Below are 26,687 nucleotides of genomic sequence, written 5' to 3'. Positions count from 1 at the left end.
AGATCAATGGTAAACAAATACATAAATAAATAGTATGTAAAACGGTTTAAAAATAATAATAATAATAATAATAATAATAATAATAATAATAATAATGATAATACAAAGAATAGAATACCTAAAGTTTGAAATTATATAAGAGGATATAAATAAATAATAAAACAAATAAAATAAAAATAAGTGTATTTAAAATATAATAATAGGTAAATAAATACAAAAAAAGAAATATAATAGTAATAGTAATAATGATGCTAAATTAATTAATTTAATAATAAAATGACAAAAAAAAACAAAAAAAGACTAAATTGAACTTTAAAACAAAAATTTAGGGCAAATAAAAAATAAATAAAAAGGAAAAGGACTAATCTGAACGCGCGAATAACAAGGAGGGACCAAAATGGGAAATAACCCCCACCCTCCAAAACTTGCAGCTTCAAGGTGGACCAATTTGTAAATCGAAATAAATTATAGGGCAAAAATTAAAAATAAAAAGAACTTAAATGCAAAAATATTAAAAAGCGGAAGGACTAAAGGTGCAATTAGCCCCAAAAGCAAAAACACGCGGATCCTTTCTGGCTGGTCAGGTCATACGCAGATGTTAGGGGCAAAACGACGTCATTTTGGGCGTCTGAGGCCATTCCCAAAACGGCGTCGTTTTGGGGGCCTATATAAGTCAAAAAATTCTAAAAAAATTATTTCATCCTATTTCTTTTTTAAAAAAATAGAAATTCTCTCTTTTTTTTCTCTGGCATAGCCCAAATTACGGCCTGACTCTTGCGAATCGTTACCGCGCTGGCTGCCGGCAACGGCACCACCATCCACGGTGGCCAGAAAATCGCAAATTTCCCTTTTTTTTCTCCAGTGGTCTGAAAGGTAAGCCCTCTTCCTTTTTTATTTTTATTATGTATATGTATTAAAAGAGAAAAAAAAGATTTGAGAAAAGAGAAAAAATAAAAAATAAAATGAACACTTTTAACCTTCTGAATCAGTTTCCTTTCTTTTTCTTTGCTTTATGTTTTTTTAAATTTCTTTCCTTTTTTGATTCGATTCTCTGTATTTTTGTATTCAATTGTCTGTGTTTGCATTTAAAATTCGCGTGGAGATCCCTATTACATTAAGTCTCTTTTTTTGCTTTATAGCCTCTTTCAATACAATATTATATATTTACTACTGTCTAATGTCTTTTTTATTGTCAATTTTGCAGGTGGCGGTGGCAAGTGGCGAAGGCGGTGCTGACAGTGGACTAGGGGCGACAGCCGACCTAGGTGCGGCGCACCTAGGGTTTTTCTTTCTTTTTTTTCTCTAAAAATTTTTAGGATTTTGAGCTAGGTTTTCTTATTTGGATTTGGGCTTAATTGATTGGGTTTAGGTTTGGGTTTGGGTTTGTATTAGTTTGAGTCTGATTTAGGTTTTGGATTGTGTTTGGGATTGAGTTTCTGCTGTTGGTTTGGGTTTTATTGGACCACAAGCAAAATTGGACTTGTACACCTTGAATGCTGAAATAAAGTAAAAAAGGTATTTTGAAACATATATTAATAAATGATTTAGAAAACTTTAATATAAAAGTGGAAAACACAAATATTTTTATCATAATCTATATTTAAATCATAATAAAGATCATTATACAATTATTCCTCTCTATATTAATCCTATTTGTTTATCAAAATAATAATATTAATCCTATTTATTTATCAAAATAATAGTATTTGAGATTTAAGTTATATTGGAATTTATTTTTTTAGATTTAGTGATATTTAGATGGTATCTTTAATAAAATTTACAAATGTAATTTCATTTATTAAAATTTATTTTTATTTAATAAAAATATTACTAATATATTTTTATATAAAATTTAAACATTTTATTGAAATACTATATTGACTAAAATTTATTATTTTTATTTCGCTTAGGAATAAAATTAATTTACTGAAATTTAATACAAGAGTTTGTGGATAGTTTATTTACAATATAATTGTTACCGTTACGCATGAAAAACTTATGAAATATATCATAAAAATATCGATTTTATAACAAACTTGATTGTTATAATGAAATATTGTTATAGAGGGTGTATGTTATGAGAAGGCGGATTACATTTTAAAGAAAGGGTAAATTACAAAAATAGTCACTTATGTATAGTGTAAATTACGTTTTGATCACCGAATTTTAATTTGTCACAAAATGGTCACTAACGTCGTCTATTTGTAACATTTTGGTCACTTAACTATTAACAGTATAGCAACAAGCTAATGTGGTACTGTTGATGAGAATCTAAAGATGATAAAGGGAATAGACATTCACTACGGAATGATTTCTTTTTCTTTTTCTTTTTCTTTTTTTACATCATATCCTCTTACACTCTTCTACATTCTTTTACTTCATTTTTCTACAATGACTTCATCACTTTCAATCCTTTATATAGTTGTTGCAAGTGACTATTAATCTCTATACATGCATCTTAATTGGACTCTTGATGTACTACAAGCATTAGAAAAGCACATTCATGCATCTAGATTTCCTAATTCATTCATTCTAAATACATTCATTGAATGACGTCATATTATTCAACATACTCTCCCTTAATATGATGATCTTTGCCTATGATCAGATTAACAAACACGAGTTTGAAAAAATGAATCGACAAGAGTATTCTTTATTGTTCATTATATTACTTATTTAACATTAATATATATTTTATTTGTATATCAATTAATTATTATATATTATTTTAAATTAATTATCATTTAATAGTGCTACATTCATATATAAATTAAAATTTATCATTATAAATAATATTTAACATTGGCTTAAAAAATATCAGCATGATTCATGCAACTCCACAAATATAAAACGAAATTTAAATATTGAAGATGGAACATTTGTAATATAAAAAAATCATCAGTTTGCATAAAATTTTAATTCTCTAAATAATTTTTAAATAATTTTTATTTATTAGAATTCAATCTTTAAGATATTACATAAAATTTTAAGATAGAGTTATTTTTTTTACCTTTATTCAAATTTATAATAAGAGTTAAAACTAATCCACCTTCAATTATATAAAATAAAAATATTTTATTAGATAATAAAAATAGTTGCACGTAAATACCTTTATTCAAATTTTTTTAAGTTATTATTTGAATAGAATTCTAAACATATTAATTATCACTTAATTAATAATATAAATGATTATGTTAATTATGATTTTAAAATGCTTTGATTATTAATTAAAAAATTATATTTAAATTGATATGAAACACTATATATAGTGCATCTAAAATATAACTAAAACACAACCACTAAGTAGAATTTGTAATAGCAAAATTTTAGTTAAACCAAATCCAGAGAGAAGGAATAAATGATGCGGATCTACTAATCTACTCTATTTACTCAATACATAAATCAAATGAGATTGATACACTGTTCTTGCTCTCTCTCTCTCTCTTAACACTCTTCCATTCCTTCGACGTCTCGAATCACAGCTATGGCGAGCTTATGGCGAGCAGCGACGGCGCTGACGGAGAAACTGAACGGCTACGACGGTGTGGAATTCTGGTCGAATCCCGAACGAACCGGCTGGTTAGCTAAACAAGGTGAGTACATGAAAACCTGGCGTCTCCGCTGGTTCGTGTTGAAACAAGGGAGGCTGCTCTGGTTCAAGGAATCATCAATCACGCGCGCCTCTCGCCCGCGTGGTGTGATCCCAGTTGCTACCTGTTTAACCGTGAAGGGAGCCGAAGATATCTTGAACATGCAGTACGCTTTTGAGCTTTCGACAAGGAAGGAGACCATGTACTTCACTGCCGATTCGGAGAACGAAAAGGAGGATTGGATCAACTCCATCGGACGCTCCATAGTTCAGCACTCCAGATCCGTTACGGATTCCGAGATAGTTGATTATGATAACATGTGTTGATCATCCACAGTCAGTCAGATCTATCATAATTCTGCTGTTTGTATATTTTGCTTTTTTTGGCAATGATCAGATTGGTAATTGTTTGCTTATTCTTTTATATGTATATATATTAAAATTTAAAATATTTGCTTGTTTGATTTTAGTTTAGACAGGATGATTGATTTTGATAATTTTAGTTTAGACAAATTTCGGAAATTTATCTGTAATTCATATGGAAGATAATGTTCTTACATAACCGACATAAAATTTAAATTATCTACCTTCGGTATTTCTTCTTTTTCCCTAGCTTCCCAGATGAGGCTGAAATATATTTTCGTACTATTGTTCCAAATAACAGAAAGAAAACTTGAGCTGATCATGTTTAGCTAACAACTGCTGTGGTGAATAAAAGTTTGCATGTCATTTATGAACGAATGCAGCCTCCGCTAGGTCAATGGAACGAGCAAGGCCCGCAGCTTTGTTTTGACATTCGAGGTGCTCGGCATCAGGATCACTGTCTGCGACTACACCAGCGCCGGCTTGAAGATAAGCTACCCATTCTTGGCGTCTGCTGGAACCTTTGTACGAGTACATTGTGTCATAGCGGCTACCTGTAGGGAATACCATGGTCCTGAGAGCCAACGCAATATCCATATCCCCAGTGAAGGAAATGCCCCCAAATCCTCCGCTATAAGGGCCTCGTCTTGACACCTCTAACTCATCGATTAGCTCCATCGCCTTCACCTATACCAATATCTCAATTTCATCAAAACCTAGAGGGGAGGGGGGAATTACTTCCTAGATTAAGGAGACTGTCAGTGATATGCAATGCTGCTTTGACTCATAAGCTGTCCGGGCTGGACCGTAATGCCAGAATCAAAGGAAAGACTTGAAAGCATTCAATCATTATTTGAGAAAACAGGATTTGTGCAAAACATGTAAAAGGACAACAGGTATGGTACCTTTGGTGCTCCACTAACAGTTCCAACAGGAAGCGCAGCACGGAGGACATCCCAACTAGTGAGATGATCCTGCAACTCACCAGTAACCTGCATAATTTACAGCAATTTAAAAACAAAGTATTGCACTCGATTAACATAATATTAAAAAGTTCGAGCCGAAGGGCTACCATAAAGGATCTAAAGAGTTGTTTAGATGTTTCAACTGGTAATGCATAGAGGCAACAAAGAAAATAATAAAGTTGGAACCAATAGGAACCATATATGTTCCCTTTCACATAAATAAGTCAATAAATGTTTAGACGATAAAAGCATAGTTTCAAACCGTGGAGCTTATGTGCATCACATGGGAATATCGTTCAATATTCATCAGCTTCTCCACCTTTACAGAACCATATTTGGAGACCTACATCAATAACATGCAGTAAAAACGATTGGCCACATACCTTTCTGCGCTAAAAAAAAGACAGACGGTGAAGTTTAAAGTCTGTCATGCACTACCAAATACAAAGATAGAGCAGAAAAAGACATAGTTGAAATTGCTGAAGGAAAAACCTTTCCAACATCATTGCGACCCAAATCAACAAGCATGATGTGTTCTGCACATTCCTTTTCATTACTTAGCAATAGCTTTTCTGCCAGCTCATCTTCAGCCTGAGTCTTTCCTCTCCTTGTTGTTCCAGCCAATGGCCTATTCACAATCTTATTCTGCTCATGCCAATCACAACAACAAAATTGAGAGCCTCAGATCCCAAAGACAATTTAAAATCAGGAAAATGAAAACAGTAAGAAAAAAAGTGTAAAAGATTACCTTCTTTACCCTGGTAAGAATTTCGGGACTTGAAGCAACTAGAATACTTCCTCTAGCCTGAGAGGGGCATGTGAAATAAAAATGAAACAGTTCACAACTAAAAGGTAATTAAAGAACAAACTTACTTGCAAGTAGGCCATATATGGACTTGGATTCACAACTCGCAAAGCTCTATATATTTCAAAGGGGTCAGCAAATGTTCTTCGTTCAAAACGTTGGCTTAATACAATCTGGAAAATATCCCCTGCCAAAATATGCTCTTTCGCTTTCAGTACAGCTTTCTTGAACTCTTCCTTTTCCATATTTGAGTTCTTTAAAGAAGGGCCAAAGTGCTGGGTTTGTAACGCTACAGAGCCTGGAGATAGCTTTGGTCTAAGAATGAAATCAGAAAAAAAATTATGTCAGAGAAATTAAAAGGAATCTAAACTTAATCAAACCAGTAGAACAGTATAAATGTTCTCACAGCTCAACATCTTGTACTCTAGCTACCAATTTCTCTAGGTGGTCAACTCCTTCATTATAAGCTTTCTCAACAGACGAGTGTTTATCTAGCCTCACCCAGTGAATTATATATGCTTTCTGCAAATAAAAGCAACTGTTAATAGTACTCCATCTCACTGTCATTTCTAGCAGACTTGATTGATAATCGGAACTAAAATCCTGAACTTTAGTCCTGCTGGAAAGAAAAGGTGCATTGTTGATGGAGAAAATGGAATACCTTTTCCACATGATCAAATACAATCACGTCGTTGTAGAGTCCTAGATGTATATCTGGGAGGTTTCTGTCATCACGTGGTGCCTTTGTGAATGGAAGCTTTGTCTTCTCCACATAACGAACTGTATCATAGGAGAAATAACCAACCCATCCACCTACGCATTACAGGAATTACTAGAAAATGTGAGCATAAAGATTTATAAAGAAACCATATGGATCCACAATAAAATGACATCAGAGTTTTCCTACACTGTCATGAAAACCAACTACTTACAATGGGAAAATCTTAATAAAATCCTGCACCTAACAGGTTAAGAATTAAGGCACCCAAAATGTTGCTGGTTGAATACAATAAAGTAGCTTAATTTCAAAATACTTGATTACTATTGCATGTATAAATCTATATATTTGCAAAATAGGATACCTTCATTCAAGTTCACAGAACTTAAGAGTGGGTTTGCACCCTATTTAATCCACAACTCTAACCATCCTTTGCCTGAATACGCAATGCACACATCACATACTTGTAGTGCTAAAATTTTACAATTTCTTCAATCACTAATCACTAATCACTTTTTAGATCCCCCATAATATAACAGATACTTTATGCTAACCCCATCATGCACTTTTGAACCATTCAAACCCCTGAACTTTCTTAATTCACACATAACTCACTAAGTCTGACAAACACACAGCATTCTACATGTGGCATAAAACGTATTACAGCCATAAAACCTGCTAGCAAATCATGAGAACTACGGAATTCTGTCGTGCTATATGTCAAGCTGTAGTCCTAAAAGCCCACATACCTAACCAGTCATATTGTAACCGTCACAATAATAACACAAATTCAAGACAGCTAAACACGTTGAAAATCTTTCAATTGTCTTAATTGCTTTATGACAAATGATCATGTTTTTTTCCGCACTATGAATATTAACTCTATGATCATGTTTTGTTGGTACTATGTAATATTGACTTTTAGTCACTTTGTTTCCAACTAAATACGAGCACATGTTTTGAACAAAGCAGCATTCCAAATATGAGAGGTAGCACAAATAACTCCAAAACCAGAATTTACTGCATTGCTATATCAATCCCTTGATTTTCAAGTGTCATTCAACAATAAAGGAGCCGTTAGATTACAAACAAGCCAACAACAGCCAACTAATTATTAATCGACTTTCCTTAATCTGAACATAGCAGATAAAAACAACCAATCAAGAAGAGAAATGCCAAAGCCAAAGTTATAAAACATATCAAATATATATTTGTGGCAATTAGACATGCACAAGAGGAATCATTCTCACCACAAAACGCATCAGGTAGATCTTCAACAAGTCGGGGTTTCCAAGTCTCTGAGATTCGCTTGGGAATACACATCGGATCCTCAACAACCTCCTCAGTCAAATTCCCTGCCTCATGATCCATAATCATAACTTTGTTTTCTTTTGCCACAATTTCCATTGTCGGTTGAGCTCCAACCACGCTATAACGACCCTAACACAATCAAAATCCAATTCATAAAAGTAAATATAACCCTGCATATAGGAGGAAAAAGAACCAAACAAATAAGCATATGTTAAAGCTCGTACAACACTAGAAACCCGAGAACCAGGCTCCACTGACTCAAAGAGAAAACTTGGAGCCTCTCTATCATCTTCTTTAACCAAACACCGGTATGCAAGCACTGGAGTCAGTTGATCAGAGAAAATGCAACGATAAAGGGGGACTAAATTTGCCTTTTTGGCCGCCTCCACAAACTTCTTTTCATCATTAACTGAAAAAAATAAACAAAAATAAATGGAGTCAATTTGCACTCACTTTAATTAGAATCTAAAATATAATTATACATATGGAGAGAAAACCCCAAAAGAAATCTACTGTTCTTTCTTAACTCTACTCCTTAAATCGTTCCTTATTCAATCAGAAGAGTTTCTTTTTTTTTCTTTTTAATTATTTTGAGAATTTAAATCCTCCTTTCCCGCATTTTCTCAGTAAACAAAAGGATGGGGAATTTATTCACATTTCAGAACAGTTCAAACTAAGCCCAAGAAAAAAAAAGAAAAAGATTACTATTTAGCATTTCTATTAATAAATGATAAAGAAAATAAATACAAACCAGATTCGTTTTCGCATTAATTTTTCTTTATTAAAGCAGTTCACAGTCATCATTTCACTTCAATCATTTCTTTCATTCTATAATTTAAAAAAAAAAAGACTGAAAATTTTCTTCAAATTTCCCGCATTTTCTCAAACGCCAAACAGCAAAAGGAAAAAAAAAGAGTTGAATCTTTCACTTAAAAAAAAAAAAAGTTTACCAAGTGGAAAGCTTGAAAGAGAGCCCCTGCATTTGAGTGAAGTAGGAGCGGGAGAAAAGCGGGTGCTCGGAAGTTGAGAAAACCGATGAGATGAAGGAAGGAAGCGGTGAGAGAATCCAAGGCTGCTTTGCAGTGGCATTGCTAATGTGGAGTTCGTCGAGGTAACCGACATGGATGCCTGCATTCTGTTGATTAGCACTATTGTAACAATTAGTGAAATAAATAGAGACGAGTTGGGAGAGCCGTGACCAGCCGTTTCACTCATTTCACACACTTTTCACAATCTATATATAATTAATTTAAAAAAGAAAAAGAAAAAGTGTCCCCCCTTCATCTAATGTTAAGATAGGGATTTGACCCCCAAAATCACAATAAGAAACACACTCCTTTTTTCCAAGCAAAATTATTCTTTCTATTACGATTTCTTTTCTAAAAAAAAAACTACAATTACAATACAATAATTTAGATTAAAATAAATTCCCAAATAACATAAAATATAATAATTTTTTTAACTCACAAATATACAAACCTAAATATGAAACCTGTTTAGTTGAAATGATTAGTAAAAATCATTCATATTTTTTTAGATTTATGAAAGTATATTAAATTTATAAAAATTATGAAATTGATAATTTTTTAACTGAATTAGGACACACATTTTAATATTAGATAATTACAATAATGAATAATATATATTCAAATAATTATAATTAAAATATTTTTGACATATCTAAATCACTCGTAACTCGCAATTCAGCTTGTTCAAACCTTGTGCTACCCACTTAAACTTAAAAGTTTGTCTAAAATTTTAGAGAATTTAGACAAAAATATTAATTTCAAAAAATAGATTTGGCTTAAAAAATTAAATTTTTTAAGATATAAACTAGACTCGAGCTAGAATATCCAAGGTCTGATCCATTTCTAATTTTGTAATATATATATATTTTTATTATATTATAACACATATAATATATAATACTACAATGTAATGTTAAGTTGTTTATTAAAAAAATTTAATAAATGAAAAATATATAAAATATTAGATTTATAAATATAATTATTTTAAAAAATAAAACTAATATGAATGAACCTAGAATAGATTGAGTTAATCATTTACAAATATAATTGAATTTTGATAAAATCCTAGACTTCTATTTCAAAGTAGATCAAGTTTGAACAAGTATAAAGTATTTTAATATCATATTTAAACTCGACCCAGTCTAACCTATGACCACCTTTATAGCCAATCCTTAAAGCGCATTTAAACTCACTTAATTTAGTTTGCTGTAGTAGAAAAGATACTAATCAAATTAAGGTTCAATCGATACTAATCAAATTAAGGCTCAATCTTATATTATACTTAATTTTGTTTTTCACAAATATTTGCATTATGCTTTAATTCATCTCATATTTATACCAATTAAATTTTAATTTTATATTTATTTATTTAAGAATCAAATTATTGCATCTAATATTCATTAACTAAAATTAGATTCAGAACTTTTATACAGTAATTTTTCAAGTAAAGCGTTTTTATAGGAATTTGTGATTGTCATTTTCCAATTTATGGTATGAAAATTAAGGTTTTTGCTTGTTTTCTTTCTTAAAGCAGCCAGATATGGTAACTTACATCTCAGGTTTTATTCGGTCATCCACAAATTTTGTAATTAATTTAGAAACAGATTCTTCTTTTTTAGTATGAGTTTGGTGAAATATATATTATAGGTTTTTTTCCTAAAAAATAACAATTTTCAATTTTTTTAGGTAACATTTTCCAAATTAAAATTTGCATTTAGATTTAGATTTAGATTTCAAGATTTTAATTTTAAAATTTATGATTTATCAATTATTTTTTTATAAATTCTTTGTCTCGAAATTAAAATATTTAAATTCAATATTTTAAATTAATTTAAATTTATTATTTGGATAATTCAAATTTAGATTTAGATGTCAACTCATTCTAAGCATTAAAAATATATTTTTTTAAAATTTTAATTATTTTAGGAGGATTTTGAACATTGTTATCTGAATCGGACTAGACTGATCGATCAAACTAGAACCAACTAGAATATCTTGAAATTTATAAAATTGATAAAATAAAACTTTAATTGAAGTGGTAAAGAAAAGATGTTAGGTTGAGAGTATGAGTTAAAATCTCAACATCATTAACTTATTTATTGATTTTTTAAATAAAAAAAAGATAAAAATATTCTCATAATAATATAACTTGTTTAAAATTTATAAAATTATTTTAATATTTTTTATTGAGTCACACTCTTAACTAATAATATAGAAATTATTTTAAAACTTTATTTTTAATTTTAATAAAAATATTTTAGATTATTGTTAATAAAAGAAAAGACTATTTTCTTAAGCACAAAGTGGTTGACATGAAATCTAGTAATAAATAAAGAGTTGATTTTTGGTACTGTTAATTTTAATTTTGCAAACAAAATTCAAGTATTGTCATATGCTTTTTTTTTCTTTTTTTATTATACTTTAAATAGGACAAGTGCCACTCTTTGAACTTTATGACTTCAAATTTTTCTTTTCTTCCAAAAATACAATATTCTTTGTAGCGACGTAAAAGTTTTAGCTTAGTTTGGTCGCTAATTGTGGCGATTTATTTGAAAATTTAAAAATTGACTTTCGATTTTATTAAAAAAGGAGTCGCCACCGATCTTTTTTCTAGGTGTGACCGGACACCTAATAAATCATCCTTTTTTTTAGAAAAGAAAACTTATTCTTGCACAAAAATGAAGGCCGTATTTAGGTCTACGTCAAAAGTCCAGAGAAAAATTAGGGTTCGGGAGTCGGTTACGCACGAGGAAGGTATTAGCACCCTCGTGACGCCCAAAATTGGTATCTTATTAAACAAGCGTTGTCTTAATTTTCAAAATTGCAAGTTCAAAGTAACATTGAATCGTGACCGAGTAAAACACGAGAAATTTTAAGTTTCGTTTTCTTTTGAGAAGGATATACCGTTTTAATACGAGTCGATTGATATTCACCCAACATAGCGATGAAATCGATGACATAGTGTTTAAATCGGTACGTTGCCTTACTTATTGAAATAAATAAAAACACGAATAAATATTTTAAAATAATGAACAACGAGGTAATATATAAAAATGGGCGGGAAATGAAAGATACTAGTTGGAAATACATCAAGGCACATAATATATAAAACAATAAAATAACAATGACAATGCACGCGATATTAAATGTAACAATAGTATCAAATACGAGAACACAATGAGAACACAATGAATATACATATGTAAAAAAATGACATTAAGAGTATGTACATAATATAAGAGTGAAAAAAAAATGTTTACATAATAATACTAAATATAAGTACAAACATATTTAAAATGAACACATATGATATACTTAATAGTAACAAATATAAATAAAACTATATACATAATGGTATTAAAAGGATAGATATATAATATAATATGAAGAATGTATATACATAATATGATCAAAATACGTAGATGGAATAGTTTAAGAAATATATATGCTTGAGAACATAAAAAATAAGTGCATAATAAAATATATACAATATGTACCTGTACTATAATGATAATAGTATATATATAAAAAACTGTACACATACTACATAAATACGTATATATATATAAAATAAAAGCGGTGTTAGGAATATGTACATAAGATGATATTAAGGCCATAAAAAATATAATATTGAGAGCATATATACATAATATATAACACATAGATGATATATACATATACATTAGCAAAGATAACGATATAAAACGAACTCATTAATACGCTTCGTAGATATATACGTATATGGGTATAAATAATAAGGATAAAGAAATACTTAATATAATACTTGAAGTATATACATAATATGAATTATAATATTAAAATATATACACGAGATATACATATATATACATATATATATAATTATGCAATGAGATATATCAATAGTGATGATAGTAATATTGAAATAAAAAGGAAATATAATAAAGATATTAAAATAAAATAATAAGGTAACACCATCAATATATATACATATACGTATACACTACTACATGTAATAGATAAATATAATAAATATATATAGAGATTATAAATAATAAATAAAAAGAATGACAAAATTAATTATTAAAATATCAAAATGATGAAGAGGGGTTAAGATGTAAACAAAATAGAAAGCGCGGGATAAATTTTAAAATAAAAATCAAAGGACAAGGACTTATTTGAATACGCGCACAACAAAGAGGGATCAGAAGCGCAATATTTCAAACTATCAAAAACTGCACAGTGAGAGGGACTCAATTGAAAAGTGTAACAAACTTCAAAGTCGAATTAGAAATCCAAATAAACTTGATTGAAGAATAATAAAAATGCGGAAGGGCCAAAACCGCAATTAGCCCTTCCGCTAAAAACACGCGGATCCTAGAGAGTAGGGTTGGGTCGACCCAACCCAGGGAAAAACGACGCCGTTTCAGTACTTAAGTACAGGGCCTAAACGACGGCGTTCCAGACCCCTATAAAAGTTAATTTTTTTTGAAAACTCAGTCATTTGTGCGTGTTGAAGAGAAAAAAAAGGAAATAGGCTTATTTTCTCTCTGGGGAAACCTAGAAGCTGGCCAGGAGGGCCACCGCGTGCCGTCGTCGCCCCGTCGCCGCCGGCCACCGTACACGGTGGCCGAAAATAGAAAAGGTATGGTTTTTTTTCTATATTTTTTATTATACTTTTTATGTATTATGATGAATATATATATACAAATTAGCAGATTTGAAAAAGAGAAAAAAAATCAAAATAAAAGTAAAATGAATAAGAAAACAGAATCACCTTTAGGTATTTTTTTTATTTTGATATCTTTGATCTTCCGATTTGGTGTTATACCTGTGCTTTTTGTTTAGTTTCTTGAGTAAAAATCCCTCTTTTATTGATGAAAAATCCTCTCCCCATTTACAACTTCTCATTCGGGCTTTATAACCCTTTTACATTCATTTTTATATTATTTCTACTTTGTCTTCTTTATGGATTGTAGCGGATGGGCACGGACGGTGGAGTGTGTGATGGCTCAGTACGCGCGGGGCGTGGTGGTCGACATGGTGGAGCAGTGTCAGGCGTATATGGGGCAACGGTGCCAGAAACCCTAGGGTTTCCAGCTTTCCAAAATTTTTTAGAGTCTTGGGCCTATCGGGCTTCACTGTTTTGGGTTGGTGTTGGGTTTTAAGTGTTTAGGTTAGTTTGGGTTTTGGTTGTAACTGGGTTTTAGGTATTTGTATTTGCGCCTGGGCAATTTAAATGGGTCATTTGGTTTTGATTGTAAACAGGCCAAAATTGGCCTACAACAGCTGCCCCTCTTTGCTCATTGTCGTGTAACGGGAATAGAGCAAAGACATAAAGAGAGGCCAATTTTGCCTGGTCTTGTTGAGTCTTGACTTCTTTGATGCTCTTTTTGTTCAAGTAGTCTCCTTCCAGTCCACCGCATCTTGTAGCTTTGGTTCAATCCACGGCATCTTTTGACATATGCCTTGTAGCTTCAATATAATCCAATGTAATTTCAAGGATATGAAATTTGGCTTCGATCTACTTCACTGTAACTTCAGAAAGATAAGATCTACAACTTCAATCTGTTCTTCTATCGCTTTAGTGGGATAAGGTTTATGGTGTTTTCTTCAGAAAGGTAAGATCTGATATCTTCGATCAGCTCCAATGACAATTTCAAAGAAACAAAAATCTGGTGTCTTCAATCAGCTCCAATCTTTATTCTTTACTTGGCATGTGATCCTGAGCTCAAATCATTTCTCGCGATATGAATTGGCTTTTTTGAAAACAGACATTAAAACAGAAATAGCTTAGCACGTGAGCTAAGGCTCAACTCACCTCTCGCAATATGAGTTGGTTTTTTGAAACTTAATTTGAAAAGCAAATTTTGAAAATACCTCGACATGTGACCCGAGGCTCAACTCACCTCTAGCAATAGGAGTTGATTTTTTTTAAAAAGCAGAATTTGAAAAGCATAAATTGAAAAAAAATAAAAAATAAAAATACCTCAGCGTGCGAGCCGAGGCTCAACTCACCTCTCGTAATATGAGTTGATTTTTGAAAACAGAAATTGAAAAACAGAAATTGAAAATACCTCAGCATGTCCTGAGGCTCAACTCTCCTCTCGCAGTATGAGTTGATTTTTGACAAACAGCAATTGAAAATACCTCAGCGCGCTCCGAGGCTCAACTCGCCTCCCGCAATATGAGTTGATTTAAAAAAACAGACATAAAAATAGAAATTGAAAGTGACTCAACACGTGAGCCAAGGCTCAACTCACCTCTCGCAATATGAGTTGATTTTTTTGAAAGCATAAATTGAAAAAACATCAATTGAAAATACCTCAGCGTGTCCTGAGGCTCAACTCACCTCTCGCAATATGAGTTGATTTTTTTTTAGGACAGAAATTGAAAAACAGAAATTGAAAATACCTCAGCGTGTCCTGAGACTCAACTCACCTCTCGTAATATGAGTTAATTTTTGAAAAGCATAAATTGAAAAAACATTAATTGAAAATACCTCAGCGTTCCCCGAGGCTCAACTCACCTCTCGTAATATGAGTTGATTTTTGAAAAGCGTAAATTGAAAAAACATCAATTGAAAATACCTCAGCGCGTCCTGAGGCTCAACTCACATCTCGCAATATGAGTTGATTTTTTTTTGAAGGACAGAAATTGAAAATACCTCAGCGTGTCCTGAGGCTCAACTCACCTCCCGCAATATGAGTTGATTTTTGAAACATATAAAAAATTGACAATACCTCAGCGTGTCCCAAGGCTCAACTCACCTCTCGAATATGAGTTGATTTTTGAAACATATAAAAAATTGACAATACCTCAGCGTGTCCCGAGGCTCAACTCACCTCTCACAATATGAGTTGATTTTGACAAGCAGAAATTGAAATTACCTCAGCGTGTCCTGAGGCTCAACTCACCTCTCGCAATATGAGTTGATTTTTTTGAAAACAGAATTTGCAAAATAGATTTTGAAAATACCTTGGCATGTGACCCGAGGCGCAACTCACCTCTCGTAATATGAGTTGATTTTTGAAAAGCATTAATTGAAAATACCTCAGCGTTCCCCGAGGCTCAACTCACCTCTTGTAATATGAGTTGATTTTTGAAAAGCGTAAATTGAAAAAACATCAATTGAAAATACCTCAGCATGTCCTGAGGCTCAACTCACCTCTCGCAATATGAGTTGATTTTTTTTTGAAGGACAGAAATTGAAAATACCTCAGCATGTCCTGAGGCTCAACTCACCTCTCGCAATATGAGTTGATTTTTGAAACATACAAAAAATTGAAAATACCTCAGCGTGTCCCGAGGCTCAACTCACCTCTCGCAATATGAATTGAATTTTGAAATAAAAACATCAGAATACCAGAACATGTCATCTGGTGGTACTCATGTGTCTTTTCAGCTATCATCACATCCTCTTGCTCTACTGGAGTACCTGTATATGTCATGCATGATGTTATCATGATATGCACATGTTTGTCGTAAATGATTTTATGCCTACATGATTATGCTATGTGTCTTAGGCATGTTTGTCGTATGCCCTTTTTCATCATAATTTTCGTGATGATCTGTATTCATTATTTCGGCTCCTGACTTTCTCTTTAGGCCCTGTACCCGTCCTCAAGTTTCACGAGTAATCAATGTTTCTCAAATGTCACTCTTTTGCCCTTGGTTGAACTTTGTCCTTACTTTGAGGTTCGTGTACTTATCAAATTCTTACCCGGGTAATGCTTAACATTTCTTTTGTTTAGAGTATGTCATTTCACTATTTATCATGTAAGTGAACCACATAATAAGATGCATGAAAATGGTCAGGTAGGGACAAAAAGATACCTCACATTTATTCATTTCAAATGTAGCAAACAAAGAAAGTTAACCAATGATAGTAAAAAGTGTCATAAAGAGAAAAGGGATTGCATTCAACGAATACAAATGCTCTAGATATTCAACACATGAACTCTTCCACATTTCTTATCACGAATCTTTTCGAGCATGGCTTCTTGTGTAGAAGACTTCGAGCTACTGAAAAATGCTTCAAATGTTGTAGTCTCGCTATTTGACCCACCCATCAAAACGCCTTGTTTTTTTAAGCCAGTGTTTGCTTCATTAGAACGCCCTTTCGGGTTTTCATCCTAATCTTTCGTGTTAATCAAGACGCCCTTTTCGGGTTTTCACCTTGATCACCCTTTTTTTTAGGCATAATATTTCTTCACAGCATCTGAGTTCACTGGATTCGGTAACTCCTTCCCATCCATCTCAGTGAGAATCAAAGCTCCACCCGAGAATGCCTTCTTTACGACATATGGTCCTTCCCAATTCGGTGCCCATTTTCCTCGCAGGTCTCTTTGTATTGGGAGAATCTTTCTCAGCACGAGTTCTCCTTCGTGGAATTCTTTTGGCCGTACTTTCTTGTCATGGACTGCGATCATTCTCTTCTGGTACATCTGTCCATGGCAAATTGCCCTTAGACGTTTTTCTTCGATGAGGTTTAACTGGTCATATCGAGCTCGAACCCATTCTGCTTCCTCTAATTTCGACTCCATTAAGACTCGTAGAGAGGGGATCTCAACTTCGATAGGTAGCATAGCTTCCATTCCATAGACTAGAGAGAAAGAAGTTGCCCCTATAGATGTCCGTACAGACGTGTGATATGCATACAAAGCAAATGGTAGCTTCTCGTGCCAGTCTTTATATGTCTCGGTCATTTTCCCAATAATCTTTTTAATATTCTTGTTGGCCGCTTCAACAGCTCCGTTCATCTTTGGGCGATAGGGTGAGAAGTTATGATGTTTTATTTGGAATTGCTCACGCACTTCTTTCATCATCTTGTTGTTCAAATTCAAGCGTTATCTGAAATGATTCTTTCAGGCAAACCATATCGACAAATGATTTCCTTTTTCAAAAACCTGCAAACTGTAGTCTTCGTCACCTTGGCAAACGATGCGGCTTCTATCCATTTTGTGAAGTAATCAATAACCACAAAAATGAATCGGTGTCCATTAGAAGCTTTTGGGGAAACTGGCCCTATAACATCCATGCCCCACATAGAAAAAGGCCACGGAGAAGTCATGACGTGAAGAGGCAAAGGGGCTACATGAATTTTATCACCATAAATTTGACATTTGTGACATTTTCGTGCGAAATTAATGTAGTCGCTTTCTATCATCAACCAGTAATATCCGAGTCTCACAATCTTCCTGGCCATAGTAAAACCATTGGCATGTGTCCCGCAAATTCCCTCATGGACATCTTTAAGTATTTTTGTGGCTTCAACAGCATCTACGCATCTCAAGAGCACCTGATCTTTTCCTCTTTTGTACAGGATGTCCCCATCAAGAACGAATCCAGTTGCCATTCTTCTGATTGTTCTTTTGTCGTTCTCGTTTGTTTGTTCGGGATACTTTTGATTCTTGATATATTCTAAGACATCATGGAACCATGGCCGTCCATCTGGCTCTTTTTCAATGCTGAAACAATGTGCAGGAACTTCATATATGGTCATTTGAAGAGGCATTATTTCTGTTTCTCTGTTTGCTCTGAACATTGAAGCCAAAGTGGCCAGGGCATCAGCCAATTGGTTTTCTTCTCGTGGGAGGTAATTAAAAGTTATTTCTTCGAATTCCTTAATCAACTCTGCCACTAGATCTCTGTATTTAACCAGTTTCGAGTCTCTCACTTCCTAATCTCCACGGATTTGGTAAATCACCAAGGCTGAGTCTCCATATACCTCTAAAGTTTTGACGTTTCGTTCAACAGCTGCACGAAGTCCCATGATACATGCCTCATATTCCGCTATGTTATTAGTACAGAAGAAGTTCAGCCTGGCAGTGAGTGGGTAATGGTTCCCTTCTGGCGATACTAAGACTGCTCCAATCCCATGCCCCAATACGTTCGATGCACCATCAAAGCTCATCTTCCATGACTCCTTTTTTGATGACTCACCCTCTTTTTTTTGTAATGCACATCAAATCTTCATCCGGGAAATCAAATCTCCATGGCTCATATTCATCCATTGTTCGGGTTGCTAAGAAGTCAGCTATTTCGCTTCTTTTTATTGACTTTTGACTCACATAGACGATGTCGTACTCCGATAGTAAGATCTGCCACCATGCCATTCTTCCTGAGAGTGCAGGTGATTCCATCATGTACTTTATTGGATCTAGCTTTGAAATTAACCATGTCGTATGATACAACATGTATTGCCTAAGTCTCCGAGCTACCCAAACCAGAGCGCAATAGTATTTTTCAATGGATGAATACTTTGCCTCATATTTAGTGAACTTTTTACTGAGGTAGTAGATCGCCTTTTCTTTCTTTCCTGACTCGTCGTGTTGCCCCAGTACGCAACCCATTGAATTTTCGAACACAGTCAAATACAATATCAGTGGTCTTCCCGGAGTTGGCGGTACTAGCACTGGAGGACTAGACAAATATTGTTTTATCTTATCAAAAGCCACCTGGCATTCCTCATTCCATTCTCCCGGGTTATGTTTTCGAAGAAGCCTAAAGATTGGGTCGCATTGGTTGGTAAGTTGAGCGATGAATCGGGCGATGTAGTTTAACCTCCCTAAAAATCCTCTGACTTCCTTTTGTGTACGCGGAGGTGGTAACTCTTGAATAGCTTTTATCTTATCTGAATCAACCTCGATACCTCTTTCACTGACAATGAAGCCCAGCAATTTTCCCGAGGTAGCCCCAAACGTACATTTGGCCGGATTGAGCTTTAGCTAGAACTTTCTCAGTCTGTCGAACAATTTCTTCAGGTTCACTACATGCTCTTCTTCCCCTCGGGATTTAGCAATCATATCGTCGACATAGACCCCTATTTCTTTATGCATCATGTCATGGAATAACGTCACCATAGCCCTCTGATATGTTGCCCCAACATTCTTTAACCCAAATGGCATCACCTTGTAGCAGAATGTTCCCCACATTGTTACGAAGGTAGTTTTCTCCATATCCTCAGGGGCCATCTTGATCTGATTATACCCCGAGAATCCGTCCATGAAAGAAAACAATGAATGTTTTGCTGTGTTATCCACCAACGTATCAATGTGTGGTAAAGGAAAATTATCTTTAAGACTTTGCTCAATTCAGGTCACGATAATCCACGCACATTCATACTTTGCCGTCTTTCTTTGGTACCAAGACTATGTTAGCCACCCATTCTGGATATTTGGAGGCTTGTAGGAAGCCAGCATCAAATTGCTTCTTGACTTCCTCTTTTATCTTCAACAACATCTCAGATATCATCCGTCTTAGCTTTTGTTGAATGGGCTTGCATTCTGGCTTTAATGGGAGCTTATGGACCACTACATCTTCATCCAGCCCTGGCATGTCCTGATATGACCATGCGAATACATCTTTGTACTCACGGAGCAAAGCAATCAAATTATGCCTGGTGCCTCCTAAAATAGAAGTCCCAATCTTCACTTCTTGCTTCCTTTTTTCAGTTCCCAGATTTATTGTTTCAACAGACTCTTGATGAGGCAAAATCTGTTTATTCTCTCGTTCCATCATTCTTAGCAAGTCAGGGGACGAGACATAGCCTTCAGCATTTTCTTCGGCTTCGAATTCTCCTAAACAAACAACCTTCTCAAAACTGATTTCATGACTCATAACAGGTTTGTTCATGCTGTTGACATCTGAGCACCTGAAAGTTTAATGAAAAAGGAAACTATAGAGGGGCATCCAAGTATTGGAACCAACAAACGAAATGTTATGGCATGGCATGAGGCGAATGTAAGGATTGGCAATGAAATGAGAAAATGATTATGAAATTAGTAATAATGTGAAAGATCATGACAAAATGCATCTTCATTGATATTTATTTGAATGATAAAGAGCGAATGCAGGCTCTTACAAAAGAATTCTATTATATCTAAGGACATAACAGAATGTTAACGTTTGAGCATTACTCTAAAGACTTATAAACTACAAGAAGGTCCTCGATAGTCTAATTGTTCAACCTGAAACCCAGGGGACAAGGGCGTATCCTTGAGACGTCTTTACTTGCGTTAGCCCATTTGTCAATGACATTTATACTGACATTCTGAAGACCCTTTTCGATCATTAACATTGTGCCTTGTGCATTACCCTGCCCCGGGTATATCATTCCCGCAGACGTAAATGTTCTTGACAAAAGAGGGAATTCCATAGGCTCCCATTCTGGTTCTCAGCCTAAGGTTCTCGCGATCCTTCTTTCCTGATCTTTCTTCCACTGCCTTCTTCTTTGACGCATGTCTGGCTGGAAACCTAAACCGTACCAGGCCTTGTGGTGTATTGGCCTTAGAACCCTAACTATTCATTGCAGATATCTTCCTAAACCTCTTCTCGCTCGAGCTCCCCTTCCTATAGTCAACTTGATACCCATCCTGGTATTTCTCGACAGTTTTGGCTCGGGAATTTTGTTTCTCTTAGCGACAAATGTGGCATTCACAAACTCAAGGGATCGGAAGGAGCATTCTATAGCATCTTTACTTACTTCAATGTATGGTGCGTCGGTGGAAATAGATGCTACAATGTCTTCTTCTCCCTCAACAGTGACCAAACAACCATCTATGATAAATTTCACCTTTTGATGGAGGGATGATGGGACCGCTCCGGCGGAATAGATCCAGGGTCTTCCCAAAAGGCAGTTATATGATGGTGTAATATCCATGACTTGGAACTCGACATCGTATATGAAGGGACCCACTTCTAGAGGGATCTCGATTTTTCCCATGACCTCTCGTCTTGTTCCATCGAATGCCCGTACTGTGGAATGGGAAGGCCTTTGGTAGGACAAATTCATCGGAATCCTGGAAAGTGTGGCTAAAGGCATGACGTTGAGTGCCGATCCATTGTCGATAAGCACATTTGGTATTATGTAACCCCTGCAGCGGGTTGTGATATGCAATGCTTTCACAGAGCCTCTACCATTGGGCGGTATTTCATCATCACTAAAAGAAATGAAATTATCCACGTTTAAATTATTCACCCATCTGTCAAGCTTCTCAATGGATATATTGTTTGCCACGTAAGCTTGATTCAATACCTTTAACAAGGCGTTCCGGTGGGGTTCTGAATTTAACAGTAGAGACAATACCGAGACTCGTGCTAGCTGCTTGCTCAATTGTTCCACCACATTATACTCACTATGTTTGATAAACTTTAAGAATTCCCGTGCTTCTTCCTCATCCACTGGCTCTTTAGTTTTTTGTTGCTCGGGCGGAGTTTCGTGCTTAGTTTCAGCCTCATACATTAGTGCCTTTCCTTTTTGTTTCAAATTACTATTCTTCTTCACTGGTTCGACTTCTTTCGAATAACATCTTCCACTACGAGTGAAATGACCTACTTCTCAAACGTTTCCAGTTGCAGCTTTGGATTTTTCATCTTCAGGTGTGACGATATTGATGTCGTATTTCTATGGTACTGCTTTATTATCCTTGTAGGGGAAAAGAGATGGTACTTCAATTATCATTTTTGGTTTCATCGGTTCTTTCCTTGTATCGTAATAAATTACGAATGGTCGATCGGCGCTATACGGAAAACCTGACGATTGATTGTCAGAGGCACATACTTCTCTCTCATTGGCCTCTCCTTCATTAATGATCTCAATCTCCTTATTATCTATCCGGTCTTGCAGTAACCTTTTAAATTCCTCACATGATTGAATGTCGTGCCCTACAATTCCATGAAAATCACAAAAAACCTGACATTCTTTTCTGAGATTATCGTCGGGGCGACAGAGCAATCCATTCTTAACCAGTGCCTCCCAGATTTTCTGCAGAGGCATCCTTATTTCTAAAACACATCTTCTGACTTGCCATTCATCTTTTTTCCCTACTGTGCTTACATTTCCTTCGGTATGGTTAGGGAACGGGTTCCCGGTTGTACCGCCAGTACCATCAAATCGCAGAATACCCGTATCGATGAGTCCTTCAACTCTCCTTTTGAAGGCAAGAAAATTTTCCATAGAGTGTCCCTGGTTCCCGGCGTGGTACACGCAACTAGCATTTGGGTCGTACCATTTCGGGTGTGGGGGCCTCAAGGGTGCCACATAATGCGGGCATATCAATTGCTTCTCCAAAAGTTTTGGGTACAGTTCCCCATATGACACAAGAATAGGGGTAAATTGTGGTCTCTCGGAATTGGGTTTTGCTGGCCTCTGCTCGTTTTTGGGTTGACCTTGGGCGGGTTTTGTATTTTGTGAGAATGTGGCGGTTGGTCTCGGGTTACTTGTGGCGTAAATGGGGTAAGAAGAGTAAGGAGGCGGTGTTTGGTAGTAAGGGGTTTGAGGAGGATAGTAGAAATTCGGAGGTGGATAATTCCGAGGTCGGGGTTGGTTTAGATACAAATTAGGGTATAACAACTTCCCATTCCCACCATGTGGGCTTCTGGTTCTTTCTTCTTCGTGGGCGCTACCCTTCTTGAACTTTCTTAACCTTCCATTCTACCGCTCTTGACGGCGTTCTGTATAAGCTCACTGGATATTACAATATCCGCGAAGTCCTTCGTGGCACTTCCCACTAGTTTGTCATAAAACGGTGTCTTTAAGGTGTTGATAAAAAGGACGGTTATCTCCGTTTTCGTAAGTGGGGGTTCCACTTGGGCTGAGACGTCCTTCCATCTCTGCGCATACTGTCTAAAAGTTTCTAACAGCTTTTTATCCATCATTTGTAAAGTCATCCGATCAGGCACCATATCTGATACATGCTTGTACTGCTCACAGAATGCCAATGCCAAGTCTTTCCAGGATCAGATCCTTTCCTTACTGAGCTGGTTGTACCACCGAAGAGCCGATCCTACCAGATAATCTTGAAAACAATGTACAAGTAGCTTATCTTCGTTCATGTAACCGGTCATTTTTCGGCAAAACATGACAAGATGTGCTTTTGGACATCTTGTCCCATCATATTTTTCGAAGTCAGGCACCTTGAGCTTCGGAGGTAGAATTAGATCAGGTACCAAACTGAGTTCTTTAGCACCTAGTACGGAGAAGGCTTCAGTGCCTTCTATTACCTTGAGTCTTTCTTCCAAACTCCTATACTTCTCTTGAGCCTCGTGATCATCTATTTTCAACTTGGCTATTTCGACTGGATCATCTAAATCTGGAACTACAGGATTGGCAGGGGTTGCTCCGGGATTTGACATAAATGTTCCTTGCCCTAGATGACCAAATGGTATAGGTCGTTGTTCCAAGCCTGTGGATTCTCCTTGAGTATACCCTCTTTGTGCTACGTGGGCGTGTGGTGGAGTGAATCCTGGGGGATAGAGTGGATCCTGGTCATGATTAATTCTTGATTGAGGTTCCATACTGTCGGGGTTCTGCATGGGTCTTTTTCCTTTGACCAAAACTGACACCATCTCCATCATTCTAGCCATTTGATCCTTTTGGTCAAGTGATTCCTATCGAGATCTTACTATCAAATCCCTTGTTTCTTGCTGTGACTTAGCCAGTTGTTCTTATAATTCCTTCTAGACTCTTTCCATCCTTTCGATTCTTTCATTGAACTCAGCCTCCATTGCTCTAACTTGTCGACGCGTTTTATACGAATGGCGTGGTTCCAGATTTGAAGTGTTGCAACTGCGAATTATATGATTCTAACCTTAGCGAATGATTATGGGATATGTATATGCAATGAATGAATGAATAAATGTTGAATGAATGAAAGAAATGCAAGAAGTTGGTGTTGATCTCGAGATAGTCCCTATTAGGCATTTCATTCATCAAAAGAGTTCATTACAAAATATTTCGCCATTTTTGATTCGGCCATCACACAAACTTCCTAGCTATATCGCTATATTTCTTTACTCGCTCTAAGAACTCCGATATGCTCGATTGTTGGCTCGGCGGGAATTGGCAACTGAGATCCTCTGCTTCATCTGATAGTTGTACCATGTGCACAGCCGCTTCACGGATTTTGTTGATCAAAAAGCCAAGTTGCATTTCTCTTTCTTGGAGGTCCGTTTATAAGCGTGAGTGTCTCTATCATATTGATCATTCTTTTCTTCCAAGGCTTTTAAGAGAGTATCCAATTGTTGCTGACGAGCTCGTAACGCATCTTCTAGATCCCGTACTCTTTCTCTTAAGCTTTGATGTTCAGATTGACTGGTTGTCCATTTGGTAGACATAGCTTCGTGTTCAGCGCTTTTCTTTCTCAATTCTATCATAACCCACGCAGCCTTTTCCTCCTCCTCCTCTGCCCTCTTTTTCCAAAATTCCATCCCGCATTTAGCATTGTTTAATTCTTCTTTCCATTCTGTTGACGACTTACCTAACTCACTATTTTTGATAGTGACTCTTAACTTTTTATTTTCCAGATGAAGGTCCCTTAAGTCATTTCTTACGACTTCAACTTCTTTTTGTACTTTCTCAGTTTTAGACCTTTCGATCTAGACGTCGATCTTCAATTGGTAATTTTCTTCTTGAGGAATACTAATGTTCCGTAACATTTTGACCTTTTCGCGCTCAAATTCCTGTCTTGCTATTTCTAGCTCGGATGGCACTTCTATCGAGAAAGGATTCTGGACGGTGTAATTTGTCGACGAGATTTGCTGGCTGTTCACCCGTTGCTTTCTCCATATGTCGTAATCTTGGGTGAGGGTATCATCATATAGAGCTAATTCCATGTGATGAATTCTCTTCCAAGACTTTGCAGTACCTCGGACCTTCTTCATATATCCTTCACCCGCAAAAGCAAACTCTGATTGTGCTAATCCTCCGGTGGCAGGTACAAATTGTCGTGAAGAAAATTGCCTTTGGACCATTAACGGAGCATATCCAACTCCTCCCCATAACCCGAGTAGTGACACCCAATCTTGATCTCCGACCTTGTATAGCAGAACTGACGGGAGTATCCACGATGCTCTCCAAGTTACGTCCTCGGCGCGAAGATTCTGAAAGACTGAGACCCAGTGTTGTTCGGTGACCTCCCTTGGCCATTCTTTCTTGAGATAAGCTTCTAACGGGGAGAATGTTTTAGAAAACATATGGAACGGTGTACGCTCTACTTTCCAGAAATGGCTCAAAATCTAAACATTGAGTAACTGCGCGTATCTGATAAAACGACCTTCCCTTTTCTTCCTATAGCTACTTAGTGATCTGAAAGTTTCGGCCAGGATAGTTGGGACGGAGTTGATTCCTTGTTTTAATCTTTCGAAGAAATCTACCACCGCAACTTCTATGTATCCAAGGACCTTCGGGAAGATGATCAAACCGTAAATGGCCAGAGCGAACAGATTTACCCTTTTCAACATGTCGGGATGGTTCAGAATCAAGTCTCGTAGGGAAGACCATGAAATGAAAATGGTTTCATTCTTTTTCTTTATCTGTTTTTCGGCCCACGCGTCAGTCATGTCTGTCAATCTCACTAACTTTTTCTTGAAGGTCATTGGCTTAGGTTCTTTCATATATATCTTATAGGGTTGTACGTTTTCGACACGAAGCAAAGCAGCGTACTCTTCTATAGTCGGGGTCATGTCTTCCTGATTGAAAATAAAACATTGGTAGGCTGGATCCCAAAATCTGACCATGGCTTGGATCACTCGTTCGTCTACGTTGACAGTAATCAAGTTGGCTATTTCCCCATATCTTTCAGTGAAGATACGCCTAGTATCCGAGTCCCACTGATTCCACACCTGAACCAAATCTTCAAGGTTATTCTGGCGAACATTTACAGTAACGTGCTCGGGCAAATTGGCAATACATCCCTCCACTAGACTATCCCCTCTTTCTTTCTGAGTCTTTATAGACTAGTCTGGAACCGCGGCATTCCTCTCGGTTGTTTGTATAATTGACTCTTCCATTAGAAACCCATTTTTTGGCAACCAATCTCTAGTCAACACCTTCCTAATATGATGCCTATAATGCATGATGTAAAATAAGAATAAAAACAAGCAAACTTGGTTAGCACAACACATATGAACAGAGAAAAACTGTGGA

General features: G+C 35.6%; 2 protein-coding genes across 2 annotated transcripts; one reads left to right on the top strand and one right to left on the bottom strand.

Moving 5' to 3' along the window:
* The first annotated feature begins 3,484 nt into the window (after nt 1–3,484).
* Nucleotides 3,485–4,184, top strand: LOC107960095 (pleckstrin homology domain-containing protein 1). Its single transcript, XM_016896307.2, has one exon. It carries the CDS (start codon nt 3,485–3,487, stop codon nt 3,914–3,916), a length of 432 nt encoding a protein of 143 aa, XP_016751796.1. The 3' UTR covers nt 3,917–4,184.
* On the bottom strand, nt 4,103–9,139 carry LOC107960094 (anthranilate synthase alpha subunit 1, chloroplastic). Its single transcript, XM_016896306.2, has 11 exons — nt 8,702–9,139; nt 7,976–8,160; nt 7,691–7,880; nt 6,384–6,535; nt 6,129–6,244; nt 5,791–6,037; nt 5,666–5,722; nt 5,410–5,562; nt 5,180–5,260; nt 4,858–4,944; nt 4,103–4,639 (listed from the first exon to the last, which is right to left on the bottom strand). Exons 1-11 carry the CDS (start codon nt 8,964–8,966, stop codon nt 4,316–4,318), a joined length of 1,857 nt encoding a protein of 618 aa, XP_016751795.2. The 5' UTR covers nt 8,967–9,139; the 3' UTR covers nt 4,103–4,315.
* Nucleotides 9,140–26,687: the final 17,548 nt, after the last annotated feature.

This window comes from Gossypium hirsutum, chromosome A05 (genome assembly GCF_007990345.1).
Source record: "Gossypium hirsutum isolate 1008001.06 chromosome A05, Gossypium_hirsutum_v2.1, whole genome shotgun sequence".
Taxonomy (NCBI): Eukaryota; Viridiplantae; Streptophyta; class Magnoliopsida; order Malvales; family Malvaceae; genus Gossypium; species Gossypium hirsutum.
The sequence above is the reverse complement of the archived record's forward strand: the minus strand, read 5'-3'. Positions and strand labels throughout refer to the sequence as shown.

What these genes read in the sequence shown, in the direction of transcription:
- LOC107960095 (XM_016896307.2), top strand. Translation starts at nt 3,485, where the DNA reads ATGGCGAGCTTATGGCGAGCAGCGACGGCGCTGACGGAGAAACTGAAC.
- LOC107960094 (XM_016896306.2), bottom strand. Translation starts at nt 8,966, where the DNA reads ATGAGTGAAACGGCTGGTCACGGCTCTCCCAACTCGTCTCTATTTATT. An exon ending in TATTTGATCATGTGGAAAAG is followed by an intron (nt 6,245 to 6,383) that starts GTATTCCATTTT and finishes TTTTATTTGCAG; the next exon opens with AAAGCATATATAATTCACTG. An exon ending in CTGTTAGTGGAGCACCAAAG is followed by an intron (nt 4,640 to 4,857) that starts GTACCATACCTG and finishes ATATTGGTATAG; the next exon opens with GTGAAGGCGATGGAGCTAAT.